The 23341-nt window shown below is 36.6% G+C and overlaps 1 protein-coding gene across 3 annotated transcripts in view; it reads right to left on the bottom strand.

Annotated features, from left to right (window-relative positions):
* Positions 1–2071: 2071 nt before the first annotated feature.
* Positions 2072–23341, bottom strand: part of LOC134804823 (gustatory receptor for sugar taste 64f-like) — a 30798-nt gene continuing 9528 nt past the window's right edge. Inside the window, exons 2-13 of one of the 3 annotated variants that reach the window (XM_063778083.1) lie at positions 17663–17783; positions 16996–17228; positions 16756–16900; positions 14700–14818; positions 13759–13938; positions 11980–12134; positions 11766–11888; positions 7891–8045; positions 7295–7342; positions 2608–2776; positions 2436–2525; positions 2072–2346 (exon numbers count right to left, since the gene is read on the bottom strand). In XM_063778083.1, the coding sequence (XP_063634153.1) occupies positions 2257–2346; positions 2436–2525; positions 2608–2776; positions 7295–7342; positions 7891–8045; positions 11766–11888; positions 11980–12134; positions 13759–13938; positions 14700–14818; positions 16756–16900; positions 16996–17047 (1326 nt within the window). In that variant the 5' untranslated portion in view covers positions 17048–17228; positions 17663–17783 and the 3' untranslated portion in view covers positions 2072–2256. The remainder of the gene's footprint in view (positions 2347–2435; positions 2526–2607; positions 2777–7294; positions 7343–7890; positions 8046–11765; positions 11889–11979; positions 12135–13758; positions 13939–14699; positions 14819–16755; positions 16901–16995; positions 17229–17662; positions 17784–23341) is intronic. The other 2 variants (XM_063778084.1, XM_063778085.1) reach the window with 2 other exon arrangements.

Here is a 23341-nt window from a genome sequence, read left to right as displayed (position 1 = left end):
TAAGGGAGATAATCGCAAGGGACGACTTTGACCAAAACAAATCTTGTGACTTCTCGAAAACTCAAAAAACATATGGTGATCAGCGTTGTTTCTTGCATACGGGTATTTTCCTAAGAAAAATGAAAAATAACGAAATCAAAGAACGAAATTGGCTAGTTTATTCTGAAAGTAATAAACGTTATTTTGCGGGCCCTGTTTGGCATTCGTTCAAATAGATAATAAACCCAATTTGAAAAAGAAGGATTTCAGGATTGGAAAAACGCAGAATACCGCGTAGCTCAGCATGAAAACTCTGCTCGTCGTAAATCTAGCATACTTAGTCTGAAAGCTAGAAGTGCTATTCTTAACAGACGAGATCGACGAGGAAGCAGCTTATTGGAGAAACTTTCTGCAAAGGGTTGTAGCCGTAGTAAAGCATCTGTGTTCAAGAGGCCTCGCTTTCAGGGGAAGAAACGAAAAGTTTGGCGATCCGCATAATGGAAATTATTGTATGATTTTGGAACTATTAGCTGAATTCGATCCTTTTTTAGCCAGTCAATATGAACAATTTGGGAATCAAGCATCCGGAAGCACCAGTTAATTATCCAAGACTGTGTGCGACGAGTTTATTCTTTTGATGTGTCAAAAAGTCTTAGAACAGATTGGAGACGAACTCGTCTATATATGTTTAAAACTAAAACAAAAATTAAAACGAGAATGGGTTTAAAAAAATATATTACAAAAAAGTTTAGTGTGATTATTTGTACTTACACTTATTTTCCTTAGGATGTTAATACCTAATCCAATTAAACACAAAATCATTATAGCTATTTTTCGACCTCTTCCACAAAAACGCATGTAACTCGGAAACTAAAAGTGGTGAAATGGTTACCACCATACACTAAACACTAACATAATATTTGAATCCCTTATATCAATGTTTACTCATTTTTAAAAATTATTCAATTTGATTAATTTAATAGCCTTTTAAAACATGTTCACACAATAGGGTTGTTGAGACATATAACTAAATCTAGTTAAATATATAGAAAATAAGCAATTTACCACAATAAATTGGAATCTTAAAAAATATATGGTAATAATAAAAAAATACAAGACCTCAAAGTTTCAAAAAATGTTTTTAACTTCCAAATAGGAAAAAAATAATGAAAAATAACCATTCGATTCCTTACATTTTATTTAAAAAAGTATTGTATATCAACAATATACATAAACGCAATATTTCACCGACAAAATCACAATTTCCTTGTTTTCCATAGGTACTTATTTACATCGAAACGGCCTCTAACGTTACATCGTGACGTCACGATGTATTTCCATTTTGTTAGAAGCGTTTCGTAAGTAAAGTGCGGGTGCCAGACTTTGACCATCATTTGTGACTTTTGTATTGCTTTAAGACAATGGGTCCCATACAGACATCAAAGACAGAAAACAGACCTGATCCGTTGATACTATTCATAAAAAAATTGTCAAATACCCTATTTATCAATCGTGACTGAATTCCGGATTAGTTAGATGGGTGTGTGCCTTTGCTGCACAACTTGTTATAAAATGACAATATGACGGACGAATGTCTGAAATGTCACCGTATTTAAGAATTATTTTGCTTTTCTTCGCATGTTGAAAAACATTGTGTGTATTACATATTTACACTGTGATTACCCATTTTATGAAACGTCCGTTAACCTAGCATAGGTCCGACGCTGACAGTGGTCACGGGCGTACTTGCGTGAGGAATGGGCGCAAGTAAGGTATTGCCGCGTAGGGTATAATTTAGTAGGCAAAATGTAGGAATTCATAAAATTATGAATGAAAAAATTAACGTACTTATCGATAAAAGGTTAAGCAATAAAGAAGATTTACTTAAAAGCTATCGTATGAAGTAAGTTTCATATACATTTTCGTCGTACTACTTCTAAAATAAGGAAATAAAGACAATTTTAAGCATATTTTCAACTTAAGATTCTATCGAGAAAATACTCGTAATGAGCCTTCGTGTTTCTGACAAGCAATAAAGTATGTAGTTCAAGGACTGAAGTTATACATACTAGAAAATAATGCATGAAATCCTTGTAAAAGTCTGTAAATATTTATTATTCTTATGGTTACAAAAAAGCGCATTTTACTAGACACCGCGCCTTAACCCTCACACAATCAAAATTCTACTTTAAGAAAAACTTTTTTGGTGTAATTTTGGTAGGTGGGTAGGTAGTTATTATTTAAAAATTATAAAAAATATAAGACTGCATATATTTTCTATGTCAAAGTCCCATTAGCCGTAGGCACTTGAGTTGAAGGTGTAAGCTGCAACATTACTAGCTCATATGTAACTATTGTTCCGGCAACCTAAAACAAATAATATTTAGAACTTTATAAACGAATAGGTCATTTTATTTAATAGTATTCATATTATGTAATTTTCTGCTTGTTCTCACCGTTAATAGCAACTCGCGAGTGACCATAAAGAACTGTAGTCCGCTTAATGCCACATTGTCTCCATTCACTTGATCAATGAATCTTTGAACCTTAAAAAATAATCAAAGATTTAAAAGTATAAAAACATCAAAAAGAGAAACAAGCACAATGCTATTTTAATTGTATGTTTACCTCGATGCAGTACACCGGTGACGGGACATCATATAAGACTGGGGCAGGCAGCAAAGATGCGCTGTTTACTTGCGCTGCGATCAGTGAAACCGCCACAGACCGACTGATGAGGTACACGAGAGAGAAGATGAAGTACGCGGGTCCCTCGTAACCGGCAAACAGGGTCGTCCTGATTACAAAACATAAGTTTGCCGAGTATCATTTATACATATTTGGAAACCACCCCTTTTCCAACTTTATTTGTTTGTATGATATTCTTATTAAAAGCTTTCAAAACACTTTCGCACATATTCGATATTTGTTGTGCATGTTTAATACCATATGCCTGCTATTAAAATATTTGAAAGACCAGTCCTGAGCTTGAAAAGGAAAGTAATTATAGCCTGTGTCGCCATTCGAAAAGTCGACACTTACCACACAAAATATCATTGATGTAACTTCACTTATTAGTGCATTTGCTATATGAATCAGCCGCTTGCCCAGTTTTTATACATTTTTTCTAAGACATATATAACCGGACCTTTCCTTCGAAACCTTGGAAGATGTCGAAGTGTATTTGCCAGATGAATGTATTTTTTTTACATGGTATATGCAAATCCTGAATCCTGGGTAATCCTCATGGGAGGCGGTAATCGCTTACCATCAGGTAATCCGTCTGCTCGTTTGCCTCTTAAGTATATCATAAAAAAGAGCCTTTGCTTTTGTAAATAGTAAAACCCAGCTTTTAGCCGATTTATACTGCCGCGTATGCACAGGTCCACTGTATGAAATAATAAAAGGTTAGAAAAGAGTAATTGTTTTCTAATTCCATTTATTTCAAAAGAGAGTTTTCCGCTAATATTATTAATTTCCAATGATTACGCAATCGACCCAATGTTGACATGTTATCGTCGATGCATTATAAATAGGTTTATTAGAAGAGATTGTATACTTACATACATACTAACTTATCTTCACACTGCACTGGTACTTTATTTATATATGCTAGTAACTACTTGTTCGATAATGTTTTTTTTCTTGACATGACGCACGAAGATTTATGCAAAATTTTTATGTGTATGTAGTGCCCTATCAGTGGCTACTTATGCATATTTTTTTGTAAGTAAAAAAAAATAGAATAAAAATGTTTTTTTTATAATGAAGTATAAGGACATGATGCACGTTACCCCTTCGGCCGCGTACGTAACCGACCTTTCGTAACTGGTAACGAAGGAATAAGAAATGATCTTTGACGATACTGGTTCCGAACAAAGAGTTATTTTTCTTGATACGTAATCAGTCACCATCGGTTCCACCATTCAGATAGTAATAGAAATCGATTGAAATATAAAATGGATTTCCAGAATTTCCAAGAACCTCTTTCATCATCACTAGAAACTACCGGCATGATAAAAAGGACGCCAGAAAATAATGCCTGCGTCTTCGGCGGATATCCGATGGAAACCCAAGATATACCAAATCTATTTAAAGCTAGAATGCTTTATATTCACAATTTGTATATATCGCCTGGCACGAAAGCGTGCAGCTATCATCTCCACCCTCGCCAAAATTGGTCAAAAGTGGCTGAAGCGGAAGACAATCGTAACTAATTTTGAACAGGAATATGTGCAAGACATTGTAAACATCATGAAATTACTCAGTAATATGATAAAATATGTTCTTTCTAGTGGGTGTGTTGAATAAATAAAAAAGAGAGAGACTTTAAATTTGTGTAACGTTTTAATTTTCAGGCATAAGTCGACCATTAAACATACTTAGGTATAAGAACTCCATTACAACAAAACCAAAATCAGTTAATTAATCTATAATAAACAATTTTACTATGCCACAGTAGGTACGTTAAACCTTTAGAAAACATAATACGGATACATAATTCCTAAACATTGTCCCACGCAATTTTTTTTCCAGTTTCAATAATTTTATGGAATGATTTATTTCTTCGTCTATCAACATAAGTTACCTACTGACTTTTTGGTATGTCTTCTGAAAATATTTAATTTGGTCTCTTTAGACAAAACATTTAGTAAAGCTGGAACAGTGGGCATACTCCGGCCCAGATATCGGTTTAATCTACTATGCCACCGTTCTACATTATTTGTGGTCCTAATCATTTATTCACTACAGTTACATACTTTCGAGAAAGGCATTTCTTTCATCCATTGCTTATTCAAATATTTCTTAAACTTTGTAACATCTTTACCTAATGGACTCATGCTCATTATACAACATATGACCGCTATGCGTAAAATCTTTCGGTAAACGAGCTAAACCAGCACATCGAGCCACGTGCCTCTTCTTCACTTTCGAGGTTATTTTTAATTGTTTCGCTTTGCGATACAGGCATCAGTTGTAGTGATAATAACACCTTTGATTAAAATACTGGGATAAACTTTCTTGATTGCCCTCATTACAGCTATTTCATAGTCTACATTGACTGACATTGACTTGATCAGTTTAAATACTATCTCATATGTTTAAGTAGTTTTTTTCTGGTAGTAAACAATAAATTAATGGATGAACAGCCGAGCCTATTTCTTTGCAACCATGAATCGTGTATAACTGTTTAAATGTGTTAGGGCTTGCTTTGAACGTACCATCAGATAAAATGTGCTTAAAACTAGGAATTAATTCCCTCGCGTTTTTATTGCAAAACAAAATAATCATCTTGCCGTCATTTTCATTATTGTAGTCAGCTACAGCTAATAAGAAATCTTTAACTTTCTCAGGTAGGTATTGACTTCCTCACTGGACATAAACCGAAGTGTTTTTACGCCTAGAACTCTATTTAGTTCATTGTAAAAGCCTGTTTTGACATTCTGGAAATCGGGAATCTTCTGAATCAAATGTAGTCCTTCGTTTTCTAGCTTCCACACGAAATCATCATACTGCTTTTGCATAGATTCGAAATTAGTGCTAGTCTTTTCCTTTAGCTCGTCAAGTTGTTTCAGAACTTTATTTCTTCCAAAGTCTTGTTTGCATGTAAGTTCTTTATTTTTAACAATATTACTTCCCGTAGATTAAGTTATACTGCCTGAGCAACCGCCACTGCTGTTGTTAGTGCAGAGCCAGTACGTATTTCCATTCGAATATTTTTTTTCTATGGTATGACCAACCGTTAAATAGTACCTAAAGCCACCCCTCCTCTCCGTGTTCTAACAAAATATGTTTCACTCTCACTCATATTTACATAAAAATTCGCAAACCAAGGCTAGTTTAGACAGTAAAAAAAATATTAAAAGCTTAAGCCTGTGACTGCCGATGGACATTGACAAATAAAATACTTTTTCACTTCTCATGCTCAAAAAGTGCACCTTTATGTCGTGCGTAGACGACATAAAATCGCATTTTATGCTCTAGAGCATAAAAGTAAAATTTTCTTCTAAGACTAAGGTAATCGGTCTCAACAGCCAAACAGTTAAAACATATTGCACAATTTTACTGAGCAATAAAATTGTGTAGATGACAAAACTTGTTATATAATTTTATTTTTGCTACAATTTATTAGAAATCCGTATTTTCTGTCATTAAATTTAGTAAATCACATAAAATAGGAGTCGATTATCGTTCAAAACTACTCCGAAATGTTTGACTTGGCAGAAAACCAAGCGTCTGAAACTCTGATCACATGTTGAAAATTAAAAAAAAAATTAAAAAGTTAGTTGGCGGGAATTGGTTATGTATTATGTTCTTTCGCTTTTCGTGGTGTAAATTGCCGTGAAAAATATAATTATTTTCCTCGCAATCGAAGTGAAAAGCAGAGTGTACAACAAGGGCATACATGTCAATTTTTACCCTCGTCTACTATTTTGGTCTTCGCTTCGCTCAGACTAAAAAATTGCCTCGGGTAAAAATGGGTCACTTTATGCCCTTGTTGTACAATCTACTATATCAAGTGGTCAGTTAGTAAGAAGTTTGAAGTGGTTTTACATAACATACTCATATGTTACCTACGCTAAATGATGATAAACATATTTACTCAGTTACGTATGAGTAATAGATATTGTTTATTAGTAACTTCAAATAGACAATTTCTTCTCTCGAAACAATGAATACATATGAAGAAAAATAACTCTTTGTTCGAAACCAGTATCGTACAAAGATCATTTTTTCTGCCTTCGTTACCAGTTACGAAAGGTTGGTTACGTACGCGGCCGAAGGGCAGGTTAAAAACATGCATTTTGTAGTCTATTTTATTATTGTCAAATATAATTTTGTTTGGTTAATTAATCAGACTTGAACAGTTTACAAAATATGACACTTTCAATGATACACTGATTATTTTACATTATCCTGAATAACTCGAAAACAAAGGAAGATCGAGGACTGATATTAAGCATAGAGTGTTCTTAGGACCTGCCAGTACACCACCTGAAAGAATGACCAAATCCGCCGTTGGGGGCACTTCTTGTTCACTTAGCCTGCTAGACCCTTTAGCGGACCGCTAGAATTGTCTTTTCTCGCCCGGAGCTTTATCTTGATTTTCATATTTACTCTCCTAAATAAAGTATTTTTAATGAGCCTATAATAATAAGGACCGATGTGCATAAAGTTTGAATGGTTTTCTCATTTTTGTACATAAAATTGCTGTTTTTGTATAATAGACTTAGAGCTTATATTATAATATACGTAGGTTTTAGCGCTTTATATTTTTGCACATTATTATTTAGTAGAATAAATTATCACATACCCTTTGAGACGACTAGCACGGCAGGCTCCAGTACCTTTTATTCCGTTTCTGAAATGGACATTATACTTTTTAACATGTGATTTCACTAACAACAAAAAAAAACATTTCTGTATTCGCAAAGTTAATCGTTGGCAATTTAGACAACAATACGAGATTATATACGATTATAAGTAAGTAAATTAAAGCGAGGTGGAAGGCCAAGCTCTCCACAGTGTCGAAGGCCTGACGCATTTTGAGCGCAAAACGCTTTTGTGCCAAATGTAGAGTTACACGTGAGCAGACCTTGAACAAGAACCAGAGGCCAAAAGGTCCATAAGGCTGAAAGCCCGAATCGTCCCAGCGAAGCGAGTTTTCATGCGAGGCCATAGGCCGAGAGCTGAGCTTCAAGAGCCTGGACACGAAGCATGTTGATGTGGAAAACCTAAACTTATCCTGGCATAAACGAGTGCTTGACAAAATATCAATAAGCCCTAATATAAAGTAGCAATTATTAATTCAATTCCAGTAGGTATTACATAATTCAATTCCAGTATCCACAGCTTCATGATTTTCTCAGAACAAGGTCATACATTAATATTAGGTTAGAAAATACTCACTCTAAAGTATTGAACAGTTGTAAACACACGAAGAATAAGTTGTTTGCGAAAGATATGAAGACTATTCCACTAATGACATCGTCAACTTTCCTTACGAGCTGCGTCGCGCGGCTATACTCCTCGCGCGCGCTCCGCCAGAATGATGCCGGCAAGTACTGAACACACAATAATTGATATCAAACTATGAACATGATATAAATTTAGTATTAGATGAAATGGTAACATGGCTCAATAATAACAATTTAATTATTAATTTAAACAAAACCAATACCATGCATTTTCACCAACGACAAACAGTACCTAATATGAATATTAAATATGTTGACAATACAATAGTTAGTGAGATTAGCTGTAACAAAATTTTTAGGGCTTATGATCGATGATCAACTAACTTGGAAAAACCACGTAGAATGTCTGTAAAAAAAATTAATGTCTGCATTTGCATTACTAAAACTTTCAAAAATGGTAAATAAAGACGCCAAACTATGAACATGATATAAATTTAGTATTAGATGAAATGGTAACATGGCTCAATAATAACAATTTAATTATTAATATAAACAAAACCAATATCATGGCATCGTAGCTTCAATATTAAGATATGGCGTTTTTTTTGGGGGAACTCTGTTCATAGAGACTCTGTTTTTATAGCCCAAAAAAGATGCGTGCGGGCCATTTGTGGAATAAACATGAGAGAAAGCCGTGTTCTGTTCTTTAAATCATTAAAAATATTAACGTTTCCAGCACTATATATATATGAATTAGCAAATTTTATAAAAACAAATCCGCAACTGTCATTAAGTTTTATTTTTATTACTCTATTCAAGGAGCGATTAAAAAAAACATAGTAAGTAAGTATACATTTTAGTCGCACAAATTTTGCTGAGAACATTCCCGAGAATATTCCTGCGAGTAAAGAGAATTTTTCTCTATTAATGTTCATAATCATAATATTATTTCGAAACCAAACCGCTTTACTGATAATCGATAAATAAAACACACAAGTTTTTGTAGTGCCTACGTCAAATCATGGGATTAGTTGTCAAGCGGACCCCAGGCTCTCATGAGCCGTGGCAAAATGCCGGGATAACGCGAGGAAGAAGAAGAAGTTTGTGTATTCAAAACAAGCGTTTCATTAATTTTAGTGATTGTATACTTTTGTTTTTGTTCGTTACATCGTTACATGGTCGACTCGCTTCCAATTTATGCTTCGTACAAAATAAACGAGGGCTGCCTTTTAACTCTTAAATGCATAATGATGTAGATCTACATCGTATATTTTGATGGCCTGTGGCTCAATATGCAGGTATCCAAAGTGACATTTATTCATGGTCTAATAAAACATGGTCTTCTCTTCCCAGAGTGACACGGGCCTACGTCACAATAACATTGCCACTTTATTTCAACATAACATGTTACATGGGTACATTATACCTGTGGTTAATAAGTTAAAATATTTCTTTATAATTTTATAATTTTCATTTATATGTATTTTATCTTAAATTTTACAATAACACGTCATTTTTAATTATTCGTTAGTAATATCTTCCGATTCACGAAAGAAATTTCAGACGTTCGGGTAATTCTGTTTACATTACTGGCAACACAGGATAGCGCTGTCACATTTGACAATTCGGATCTAGATAACTTCATGCCCTGACCGTCATCCTTGTCGAACGCGTGTTAATTGTTATTTCCTTCTCGCCCAGTGTCAGCAGTCGCAGTGTTTTCCAAACTTTTCACGTCGTAAGCTTGGTAGTTAATGTGTAACTGTGAATTAGTTTTTCAAACGTTTGTATTGTATAGATAAATAAAGTTTAATTTATTACATTAGATTTGTTTTATTTTACTTTGTTTCTACATGAATAACTTAAAGTTAATGCCGCTAAAATAATATTCACCGTTGGTTAAAATTCTCCCACATTTTAAAGTTTGAGAACCTGTAAACAGCATGATGACGTAGGCCCGTGTCAGTTAGGTCATACGCGAATCTCGGAATAGAGTACCAGGCGGAGTATATTATTATACCATGCATTTATTACTTTTTTTTATATCATGCATTTAAGGATTAAACACACGCTGCAGTATTTTTAATTTATAAAAATCACATTCGTTTTAAGACGAAAAGTCGGAAAACTTGGAATAATCCAGAAGATGATGATTTTTAGTATGTGATTTTGAACGGTGTTTTCGGGGTTCGTAATTATTTTATATTTAAAAGCTTTATCATAGGTATATTACAATTTGTGATTCACAAATAGTGTACCTTTCTGATGGTAGTAAAAGTTTTCATATATCTATTACTGAAAATTACATATTTACATAAAATATGATTTAGCCTATTCCACTTCTAACACTGATTTCGCAGTGAAAATCGATGTTATAATTTTTTTACCATTTTTCCCATAATCCGCAAACAATTACGTAATACATACATATTAATTTCGGGCAAATAGAAAAAATACATGCATTTAAGGGTTAAGTTATGTCGTTTGAAATAAGCATAGACAACCTAATAGATTATTACCATTTATTGTTTTTCAAAGAATTCTCCGCGATATTTAATACACTTTTCCGTGCGTTCGAACCAGTTTTTAAAACATTTATTCCACTTCGAAGTGGGGGTAGTCAAAATGGCCGATTTGTATGCGTCAACAGCTCCTTCGGGTGTGCTGAAACGTTGACCTCGAAGACTGCTTAATTTTGGGCAAAGTAAAAAATCAGGGCTCAGGGCTCAAGTCAGGGCGGGTGATCTAAAATTTCGACTTTTTACCTGCTTACAAAAAGTCCTTGTTTGGCGGGCGGTGTGCGAGCTTGCATTGTCATTGTGCAGTATCATACGACGTCTTGAGTTGTTGTTTCAAAACTCTGTGATTAGTTACTTGTGCCAAATAAATAGTGGTACTTATACCAGTCAGCGTTAACCGTCTTGCGATCTTCTAGTACAATAGTGGCGACGTGGCCACCCTTTCCCACAAACGAGGCAACCATTTTTTTTGAAGTGCTCCGTGGGCGTATGACTTTGGTCGGTTTTGGCTCATCTTGGAAGACCCAGACAGTTGACTGCTACTTGGAATCTGGGTCGTAAGCATATATCCAAGACTCGTCACCACTAACCATATCATACAAGTATTTGAGTCTCCTCGGTTGAATCGCTGCAGAGTTTGGCGACACCATCTAACACGGGCTGTTTCTTGGTCGTCGCTAAGTATTTTTTGGATAGTAGTCCCTTAAATGCCCACGGATGCCTCTATTGCACAGTATGTCACATGACGATCTTCGACGATTAGCTGCCGCACGGCGTCGACATTCTCTTGCGTCATGGCGGTTTTTGGACGACCTTCACGTGACTTGTCACTGAGGCTAGAGTGCCCACGTTGAAATTCTAAATACCAGCGATCTATTGTCCTAAGACATGGTGCTGCATCACTAAATACAGAAGTGATCTCCTCAAAGTATTGAAGTCGCGTTAATTCCCTTTGAAAGTTGTAGAAAATTTACGCACGCATATTTTCCTTAGATATTCCCATTTTTACAACCGACTTATCACCTTTGAACAGACGCTACAATAAAACTATTCGACCAATACAAAAACATTATTTTGTTATCGAATTCTAAATATGAAAACGTCGTATGTTTTATAAAAAATAATCGCGGGAGGTTTGCAAACGACACAACTTAAATGGCAGCCCTCGTATCACAAGATGGATAAATTTTTGTTTTATATTACAGTACGCATTAAATGAACGTAATTTAAATTAATATCCGCTACTTAGGTAAAATTGGGAAAACGATTTTTTCTTATAATAATCCTACTTATTTTCTTATTCACTTGTAAATTTACAGGTAATTCAAAATACATAATATATACCTACCTTGCCTTGTGCTATTAGTAACTTTCGATTGACATTATCCAGGCGTGAAGTAAGGTAATAACTCGTACAAATTACAAATAGATCAGAGAAGGTCCAAATAAGCGTTGCTTGAATATGCAGAAACTGAAAAAAGATCAGGTAAGTTAAATTCATGAAGTAGGTAACCATTAAATCCGGAAATGATTTGTGTCCATCTATCATTTTGATAACTTACCTGCGTTATCATGCCCAGTGGAATGGAATATGGCATAAAGTTGTACACCCAAGGATAAGATACTCTCACAAATCCTTCGTACGTACTAATATGTGTATGAGAATAACACGCTATGGCTTCACTCAATGCATACAGCAGAGAAAGAATATGTTCTACTGAAACGATATATTTCTTTATTATGGTGTTAAAATGGAGTTCAAAACAAATATTTAACAAAAGTTATCTTATTGTGACTGGGTCACGCACATAATATACAGGGTGTCCCAAAAATCGACGTCATGCCGTAAACGGATGATAGGCAAAGTCATAACAGTTATCATAAAAATAAAAAATAAATCCAACTCATGTTCTTTAAAAAATATGGTCACTTTAAAACTTCACAAAAAAATCCACACCCTGTAATGGTTCTTTAACTCTTGTTACTACAAATTCCATAACTTATTCTATTTTTTTTATTATTATGTAATCTTGAATAATGCTTCTGTAGATTTTTGCCTAAAATTTAAAGCCAACTGCTATTACTTGGAAGAAAATTACACTTTTACAAAACCAAATTATTTACATTTACTGTTTCGCCCAACTTTAACTGACTGCACTGAAAAAAATGTACTATGCTAGTTTGGCAAGTAACGTTAAAAACTGGCGCGTTTAATAAGGATTCCAAAATGGTATAACACTTACTAGATTACGTTTTAAATAATTGGTCGTTAAATTTTTTGTATTTTTATGATAACTGTTATGACTTGGTCTATCATCCGTTTACGGCTTGACGTCGATTTCTGGGACACCCTGTATATATTTAATCTCTGACACTTAGAGACTTTTATATTCAAAGAATTTTAGTATTTGTCTGTGTTTGTTTTTTTATTATAGTTTTTTTTGTGTAGTTCGACATTTAGAGACTGTATACGTCTCTGATAAAATATCTAATATTTAATTAACTCCATATTTCTAATTGATATTGTAATTTTAGGTTATTTTTATAGCTTGTAAAAGTTTGCCATGTAAAAGTGCCCCTGTGGCCTATTTGCTAATTAAAAGTTTGATGTTTGATTCAATTTAAATAAAAAAATCGGTGAAATTATTTGTATTTCACTACAACATACTTTTTTAAATAAAATATATTAACTTTGTTTACTTTTTTTTGCTATTTATTATATTGAATTCCATTTCATATACTATTCTTATAATTATTGTCGCAACAATTGGACATTATGCATCAGGTAGTACAAGAGAAGTCACAAGTTTTAAATTAGGATCATAGGTAAGGATTATTTTTTCCACACATATTACCAACATTCAAATTTATTTTTAAAACTTCCCCAAAATTTTCAGTTAGACGTGTCATCACGAAAGCAGTATGGTATTCATATTGTTTTGATACGTCCTTGAGTCGTCTGTGAGACTTCTAATTGCATTTCACAAGCACCAATCAGCGTTATTCATCACCATCAGATTATTTAGGCGCGTGAGATGGCTGATGCCATGACTCAAGGTCGTGTCTAAACAAGATGAAAACCTTATCAAATCGTTCATACAGAATCGACACCATTTTTACTCATAATTAACCTTTTGGACGCCAATGACCGATATATCCGCACCGCAGGTTCAACGCCAAAGACCGATTAATCGGTCACAGAACACAGAGCAACATAGACCTACGTGCATATGCATAAAGTTCAATTTCAGTTTTGACACTTCGGTGACGTGGCGTCCGCGTGACAGCTTTTGTGTTTGACACGGCGTCGAAAAGGTTAATTAATTAATTAAATTACTTACATATGGCTAGAAGAAGAACAACGGCGCAAGTAATGTAACATTTTAATGTCACACTTGTATCAAAGTTGGGATCTAGATCTTCTGTTTGAATTGCGTGCTTGACTAATTTAGGCCATTTTAAAGACGCTTGTAGAAACAAAGCTATAGATATACATGTAGTTCCATAGAAGATAGCTGGCGCTAAAAAGATATATTCAGACGTTTGTGTCACTCCTTTTTCAAAAGGTTCTTCAGGGCTATTGCCGCTTACATCGCGAAATAAAATGCAACACTTTTATTGAGACATTCGCTAATGGCGTTAGCTTAAACGTTTGTATGGAGCGAGACATAAATCATAATCATGTTCAGGTGGGTAAAAAACTTTACTAACGCCCCTTTATGTATGAGAGAAGTGTTTGAGTAGACATTCCATTTCTGCAATTTGTAATATAACGTACCTACGTATGGTTTGCAAATTCATTATTTGCATTTAGGTACATATTTCAAGTTTGATTGTTCCTGTCTACTTAACTGTCATGATCATGATAGATGTAAAAAAATTGCCAATGTCAGTAATTGTCTTCGTATTTTTTGCGTCGTCCATTCATGAATATACAATACAATACAGACGTAAATTTAAAAACATTGAATTCAGCTAGGCAAAACCATAGGGCACCATTTCCTGAACTTAGTTGGCAACGCATTAAAAATTGAAAAGTATTTAAATAAAGAAAATTAAAACATCCATAAAGATCTGTAACCAAAAATCACGCACAGTTGAAGAATTCGATCAAGAGGTGATAAAGAGAACGACGAACGAAGTCGCCCGGCAAATAGTTGTTCAGTGAAACGTTGTCTGCAAATCCATAACATGTTACGTAATTTATGATTCCAGTAAATAACCTGCTAAGTCGGCTAATCGTTAGGCACCAGCCTAAAATAACAAAATGTTGATTACCTACATGTAGTCTGCAATGTAGTTTCCATGCGCAACATTTTATTAAAACACATTATGCACATCCATATTTGCCCGCTCAATAGTATTAATGAATAAAGGCATTTCCAGGAAATCCAATAAAACCTAAAATTTTATTATCTTATTAGAGCACACCTAACTTATGACATGCAAAATTATGACGTTGACACTTTGAAAATATTATCGTAACGTAGTCGCTCCAGTGACCGACTAAACTACACAGTGTTGCCACCACATTCAGAAATCGGCTTCCTACCCTTATTTACTTGGATGTATGTAAATAGAAGTGTCGGGTACTGATTCTATGTCATTCACTGGTGCCAGTACGTTAAGAGTTCCCATCAAGCTCGGTTCTCCATTCAAACGTAGTTACTCTCTCATTTTAAAACGACTAGCTAGATTGCTCTGAAACTTTGTACTTACAATAGAATAAAGTATATCTATGCTTATAATTAGTTTATGTGGCTTCAGATATAGTTCATAAAATTAAGCGAATTTGAGTTTTTCATGCAAAACATACGAGGGGTGGCTGAAAAGTAATTTACCTAGCCTATAAATAATTAAAAAAAAATACTGGCCGCTATGAATTCGTGTTTATCAAGACTATTCTTTTTTTTAAATTTCAAACTTTTATTCGTCAGTTGCTCTTTATTTGTTTTTGGCTCTCGAATGCTTGCAACATGTGGCTAGAGAAAAATAATTTGCTCAAAATTGAGCTACGTTAAGTGATTAAATTTCTCACTAAAGAAGGAAATACGACGTCGCAAATAAAAGAACGTATGTTGCCCGTGTTTGGTTATTCGTGTCCTTCCGATTTCACAATTAAGTTCTGGTCTAGGCAATTTAAATCGGGCCGCGAAAGCCTAGAAGACGGTCCTCGTAGTGGACGACCAATTTCTGCCATCACTGAAGAAAATGTGAGCAAGGTGGAAAAATATAATTCTTGAAGACCGACGAGTGAAACAATGGGAGATAGCTAGAGATGTGGGCATTAGTAAGGAACTGGTAGGTAAATGAAATAATTCATGGCTATTTGAACATGTCTAAGGTTAGTGCCCGTTGGGTCCCCAAAATGCTGACCGCGTCGGACAAGGACAGTCGTGTCAAATGTTGTCAAGAGTTTTTAGACATGAGTCGCGGGAAAGAGGAAGAAATTATTTCCAGGATTGTGACGTATTATGAGACTTGGATTAGACAATGGGACACAGAAAGTAAACAGGAATCACTAGAATGGAAATTCAAGGACGAAAAGCCTCCTCGGAAGTACAAAGTTCGTCCATCGGCTAGTAAACTTATGGCGACAATTTTTTGGGATGCTGAAGGGATTTTACGAATAGATTATTTACCTAAGAAAACGACAATGAATGCTGCTTATTACGCAAATTTACTTTTTCAGCTGAGAGACGCCATAAAAGAAAAAAGGAGGGGCAAACTTAACAGAGGAATTCTGATTTTACACGATAACGCACCTGTGCATACGGCTCGCACTACACAGTCAGCCGTGGCCAGAAATGGCTTCGACGCCATTGACCACCCCTTACAGCCCAGATTTAGCCCCCTGTGACTATTTCCTGTTCAGACTTCTAAAGAAAGATCTCAGGGGGCGAAGATTTTCTACTGATAATGAGATGATAGCCGCGGCGAACGACTATTTTGACGACCAACCGAAATATTTTTTTAAAAGGCTTAATGTAATTATTTGACAAATATAATAAATGCATTTCGGTAGAAGGAGATTATATAGAAAAATAAAAATAAACTACCCAGTTACGTCCTTTCTTTCATAGTCAGGTAGATTACTTTTCAGCCACCCCTCGTAGATTAAGAATCAAGTGGTATTGACATTGACCACTCGTATTCAATTCTATAATTTTATCAGTGAAAGTAAGTGCCCTGCTAGGAGTTTGTTTTGTGCCGCCAGTAAAAATAAACCAGATTACGTATTCGATAATCGAATATTTATGAGTTTGAAATGCCGCCGGGCCGGTATCACTGTTTTAGCACAAACTAGGTGTAGGTACTACTGACTGAGCAAATTTTACCTCAAGTTAGCTTCGTGCTTGCTGTACAATCCGACAACAGGAAATAAGCCGAATACTTGCCCGATTATTAAAATTGGTCTCAACGAGTCTTGTAAGGTTACTGCTTTGTTCGTCACGGGTATTTTCGCCACATGAACTTTGTTTTCTTAAAATAAAAAAAACATACTTTAACTATGCCATCTGATACTTATGAAAAAAAAATTATATAGGTACTAAAAAAGTACTACAAAAAATACATACTTTTTGATATCCACGAAGAGAAACTTTTTTTAGTGCCGCTAGCTTTAGCCATTTTTTCGGATGCCAACTTGCTTACACAAACACAAATTCCCAATAATCATTTGTTTCGGTGCCATCATTGCTTTAATGGACACAAACCATTAGGTAAACTACACTCTTCGTTCCGTGTCTGAACTTTAGAGATCCTTTTATAGTTACGATTATGATACTTAGTTATTTAGATTTTGTAAGTGCTGAAATAATAATGAAAATACATTAAAGTAAATTTTATATAGGATGCGGCTCTGGGGCCCCATTTTGGTAAATATAATTACACGGCGTTTTCAATTGGGTTTGCCGGTCGAAGTATTTTACAGATGTTGCCACGCCGCCAGCATAGTGTGCCCTGTCAATCCATATAATTGTGTCATATTTTTGTTTTTTTTTGCGGTTTATTATATTTTTAACTAAGTTGCTTTCGGCGCTCGAGGTCACAAACTTGGATTAAGTATTCATTGAGCCAACATCATAAACAAGTCTGCAAAAAATCAGAACTACCGGATTTGACGCAAATGAATCACGTTACAAAAGTCGATAAATTAACTGGATTATTTATAATTATAATATGAGTCAATTGATTGTTTGCATTTTATATAGAATTACTGTTTTGAAATTGTTTGGTAGGTACCTACTAAAACTTTTGTCTACGACTGCGTTCGCATAGAAATCGTACTTTCCTCGGCCCTGCAGTCCAGCAGCAGTGCGGCAGTGCTGTCCTGTTGCATCCCCCAGTACAAATCCAAGTATATCTAGAAATCGAAGCATTACAAACTTTCACATTTATACTAATAGTAGGAGAACGTTGGAATTGCATTACATATTCTTTTAACTCACAGAACATGCCGAACCCGTTACATGAAATTCTTAACAAATCCAATATAATGGTAAGGTTGTTAGTTAAATAAATATGCTTGTCGCATTCAATTGTCCCACGGGCAAGCTTTTAAAAAATAACTTGAGAGTGAAAAAAATGCAGGGACAAGGGCTATGTGGTTTATTTAAAGGGTGTAATAACCATGGCTAGGTACTCTAGACATATGACCTGTTAGATCATGTTCGTCGGAATTAAATGGATTACCTAATGATTATTTTAATAAAGAACTGTAACTTATATACAGGTTAGTCATAATAAAGAACGGGAAGCACGAAGAATGTCATACGTTGACCCGCCTGGGGGCCTAGCCGAATTACATTCGCTCCGTATCGATTCGATCTCTACGATCGCAAGCGACTGGTCGATAATGTTTACAATAACCTAGCCAAGAGGCAATCTTTTTAGTTAACGCTTTTTCTACGCGCCAAGTCGATAAAAATTAGTTTTGTCGTGTGTGTTGTCTGTGGTTCTCGTTCAAAACCGTCAAGAAACGTCACCTGTCAAAAGTGTCAAATGATTTGAAGTTGAAGCGGTCAAAGCGGAAAAGTTTAATTTTGTTTATATATTATCCAGTGTTCATCATAATTTTATTATGGAACCTAGGGCTCGATCGACTTATCAGCAGTATGTTCTACTGATTGAGTTCATGGAACGGTACGTACCTTACAAATGTAGACGTCTACATTTGTATTATTGTTCTTCATAGATACTATTTTCCTACTTGTTCTGCTTTGTATTGTGATGAAATACTTTAAAATGTGTTAAATATATTATGGAAACCTAGGTATGGGGACATTGCGAGACCGCAAGCAGCCGCTCAAGGTCGTTTAAGAAGCGACCGTTTATGGGAGCAGCTGACGTCGCTGCTTAATTCCACTGGTGGAGGCGTTTGTAAACCCTCCGAAAAATGGAAAAAGGTAAGTTAGGTACTTACCATGTAGGTATTGTAATGAATCTCTTTAGTACTTACTAAACTATTATTTACATGTAGAGTCTAGGAAATTGATTCTTTAGCAATTTGAGGTTCAAGTAAATTTGGTTGTACAGCTACTAAGAGTAGGTACTAAGAGCTGTCCAATGTAAAGTGAACCATAAACTGCTAAAGAATCTATTTCCTCAACCGTACCGTCCATGCCTAATGTTCACCTTTGATGCTGTTGGCTCCATAATACTAAATAAATAATAATAATAATAAATAAATATTATAGCAAATTTTTACACAAATTGACTAAGCCCCACGGTAAGCTCAAGAAGGCTTGTGTTGTGGGTACTCAGACAACGATATATATAATATATAAATACTTAAATACATAGAAAACAACCATGACTCAGGAACAAATATCTGTATCATCATACAAATAAATGCCCTTACCAGGATTCAAACCCGGGACCATCGGCTTCATAGGCAGGGTCGCTACCCACTAGGCCAGACCGGTCGTCAATACTAGTTTACTAGCAAAATAACTAAAAAAATCCTCTTTATTAGACAAAATCCAAACTCTTTTTTTAGGTTTGGGCCGACTGGAAATCTAAGACCAAAACCAAAGCACTCAATATAAAAAAGCATGCTAGCGGTACAGGGGGTGGACCTCACAGCAGAAAAGCCCTTACTGCACTCGAGGAACGGGTGCTGGCAGTGATGGGGCTTGCGGCTGTCTCAGGGCAACAAGAAATTACTGAAAGAGGCCTGGTAAGTATATTTATTTCTACTGCATGCCCTTCTGAACTCCAAAGAACTTTAGGGACTAGCGCTTGTCAGTTACCACATTGAATGCTACACACATGAAACTTCTGGAGATGCAAGTGCCAGACAGGTAGTAGATATACTTCCTTGCCTGGCATTACTTACATGCTAACAATAAACTTCTTAGGGCCACTTGCACCATTCACTTACCCGGGGTTAACCTAGATATACTTCGTTGCCTGGCATTACTTACATGCTAACAATTAACTTCTTAGGGCCACTTGCACCATTCACTTACCCGGGGTTAACCGGTTAAACGTGGAGTTACCAGTACAATTTGACACTGGGTTAATGGTTTAACCGGTTACCCCAGGTTAGTAGGGGTGGCGAAAGTGGCGCTTAGAGTCTTTAACCAAGCTAACTATGCTTGGCATTTGGAATCAAAGTGGGGTGATGACATCATTAATGTCAATAGGTAACACACACAACTTGGACAGGCTCCATTAGTTACTCTATCATATTTATTGCAAATATGCGAGTTATCTTTTAAGTATATTGTGTACATCTTTTTTATATTTCAGAGCCAGACTCAACCACTGCAAATACAAACTGACCTGACAAATGCTACAAGGCGGCAAAGTGAGTCACTGCAAGAAGAAACTGAACAGACTAATACCACAAGGCGGCAAAGTGAGGACAGTGATTATGAAGGTATGGAATGATATACATTAGATGTTGTTTTTTTTTCAAATGTATGGTGCAAAATAAAAAGATATTTATATTTGCAAAAATTTAGTTATACACATGCAAACATACACACTTACATACACACATTACACATTTTTACATTGTTGAAAGTCATCATTATCATCATCATATCAGCCAGAGGACGTCCACTGGTGGACATAGGCCTCTGCCTCAATGACATGCCCCGAAACTGCCCAATGTAGTGTGACGTATGATTATTTGTATGGAGCCTTCTGAGTATATAACATAAATGTTACTTTTGAATTTAAAGTGTAACAGAAAAGGCATCTGGAAACAGAAAATCTATGGTTGAAATCTTTGATTTGAACCTACTGTTATTATCATAAAAATTGGCAAAAATTTCATATATAAGGTTTTTGTCGCTGACTGTACTTTTCTTTCCACAGGCAACTAATATTCATCGAGACAATTCTAAAAACCCCAAACACAGTTACTTTGCGTTGTTTTATCACAGAGTTCCTATGACCACCTCCTGTCTCCATCATCAAATCAGCTCGATGGTACCATAATATCGCATTGTCACCCGACTTACGCATGTATGCAAATGTTCATCTTCATTGATAACCGGGAAGTGGGTCAAATTTAACTTGCAAGATTTGACCCGTGCAAACATAGTTACATATACAGTGTGGAAAGATAAGTCGGGCCCTGGAGGGAAACTACCTTAAATCCTAGAACACAAGACAAGCGAAATTGAAGAAAAAAAGAAAAATCTTTGAATGCAGTTTTGTTTCTTTTTAAAAATAAAGGAATGTCTCTAAGTAAAATGAGCCAACTTAAGGATTTAAGGTAGTTTCCCTCCAGGGTCCGACTTATCTTTCCACGCTGTATAGGTACATTGCAAGTTAATTATAAGTTTTTGGCAAAAATTTCATTTTTGGTACAAGCTTTTATCGCTGACTGTACTTTTCTTACGACAGACAACCAATACTCATTCATAATTCTAAAAACCCCTAACACAATTAGGTTGCGCTGTTTCATCACAGAGTTCCTATGGCCACCTCCTGTCTCCATCGTCTGATCAGCTCGATGGTACCATAATATTGCATTGTCATCCGATTTATACATGCATGCAAAATTTCAGTTCAATCGGAAACCGGGAAGTGGATCAAATTTAACTTGCAAGATTTGATTACAGACAGACAACAAATAAAAGCTTGTAATAATCAATAATTTAGAGACAGTTGCGTCGTGTTTATAGTTTTTGTATTTGCCATGCATGGCCCGCATTTAAGTGCCATGATACTCAATATATACATTAAATTATTTCAGCACACCTAGTTGGAGAATGGATAATCCAGGCATCAGAGTCCCAACTTAACTCATCGTGTGTGGAGGTTCGAGATCGTTCACCAGTGAGAGCGGCTGTGGAACCCCAGCCCGAACCGTCGTGGGAAGCCGATCAAGCAAGGACGTCCACTCCGATTAGGCTTGGATTCCAACCCGGCCCATCCCTCGCTGCGATTCGAGCGCCGGTACGAGTGTCGACACGAGAACCGGAGCCGCAGCCTGGACCTTCGTGGGCATCTGACCAAGCGAGACCGACGAGGCTTCGGTCCCAGCCCGACCCACCACACGCGGCGACTAGAGCGCCTACATGTGTGTCGACAAGGGAACCGGAGCCGCAGCCTGGACCCTCGTGGGCATCTGACCAAGTGAGACCGTCCACTCCGACGAGGCTTCGGTCCCAGCCCGACCTACCACACGCGGCGACTAGGGCGCCGGCACGTGTGTCGACACGGGAACAAGAGCCGCAGCCTGGACCTTCGTGGGCATCTGACCAAGCGAGACCGTCCATTCCGACGAGGCTTCGGTCCCAGCACGACCCACCACACGAGGCGACTAGAGCGCCGGCACGTGTGTCGACACGGGAACAAGAGCCGCAGCCTGGACCGTCGTGGGCATCCGACCAAGCGAGGCCGTCCACTCCGACGAGGCTTGGGTCCCAGCCCGGCCCATTACACGCGGCGAGGCGAGCGCCGGCACGTGTGTCGATGCGGGCACCGGCGGCAGAAAGTCCGCGTCGGCGTCGAGTTGGCACACGGCGCCTTGGCGCAGTGACGCCATCCTCTGCTGGGAGTTCTCCCCGTCGTCTGGCACGACAACGCCGGAGGAGGACTCTCACTCCCTTTGACCGAGCGGCGACCGAGTTTGTCTTAATTGAAAACCGCCGCTTGCAGTATGAAGAAACGAGGGAGAACAACCTTCACGAGAGGGAGATGTTAAGGCTGCAAATGGAAAACGAGCGCGAGACTGAGAGGCTCCGTCTCGAGAGAGAGCGGATTGAGGTCTCGCGCCGTTTGTGCGAAGTGGGGCAGGCCATATTGGCGAATTTAAACAACATCCCCAACACCTTGCATCTCAGTCAAGTAGACGAATAATATTTTACTCGTTTAATTGACTGAGATGCAAGGCCACTGGTTGTTACCAGTGGTAAAAACTGAGATTTTTTCTCACCTTTTACCAGTGGAAACAACTGAGAAAAGTCAACACGAAAGTGAATAGGGAATATTACGCAAAACTCTGCGTAGAGGTAGGCCATGTGATTGACCTAGTGACGCCCTCGTCACTAGGTCAATCACATGGCCTACCGTGAAACACGACAATCGAAAGTTCGGTTTCTGCCTCTCTATCACTCTTGGCTATTTTTTTATTTTACTTCAGTTTAAGAGCACTTCACTGAAAGCAAAGAGAATTTGAAATAGAGAGTTACTGTCATGGTAATTTATGTAGCTACAGTACATTTACTGCCATCTTTCGACAGACGATGAAAACTTTTAGAACGATATTTGACTTAGATCATTATTTTTCCACTGATATGTGTTAACTTGTTAAATATTAATGTTAACGCCACCATCTACTCTAGAGTAGGCTGAAGGTTATGGCGCCATCGCTCGAAAATATTGCACCATACCTTTGGCATATAGTCGAGTAGATGGCGTTAATATTAATATTTAATAAGTTAACACATATCAGTGAAA

The sequence above is a fragment of the Cydia splendana genome, chromosome Z (assembly GCF_910591565.1).
Source record: "Cydia splendana chromosome Z, ilCydSple1.2, whole genome shotgun sequence".
Classification (NCBI taxonomy): domain Eukaryota; kingdom Metazoa; phylum Arthropoda; class Insecta; order Lepidoptera; family Tortricidae; genus Cydia; species Cydia splendana.
Note: the sequence above shows the minus strand (reverse complement) of the source record. Positions and strands in the feature narration are given on the sequence as shown.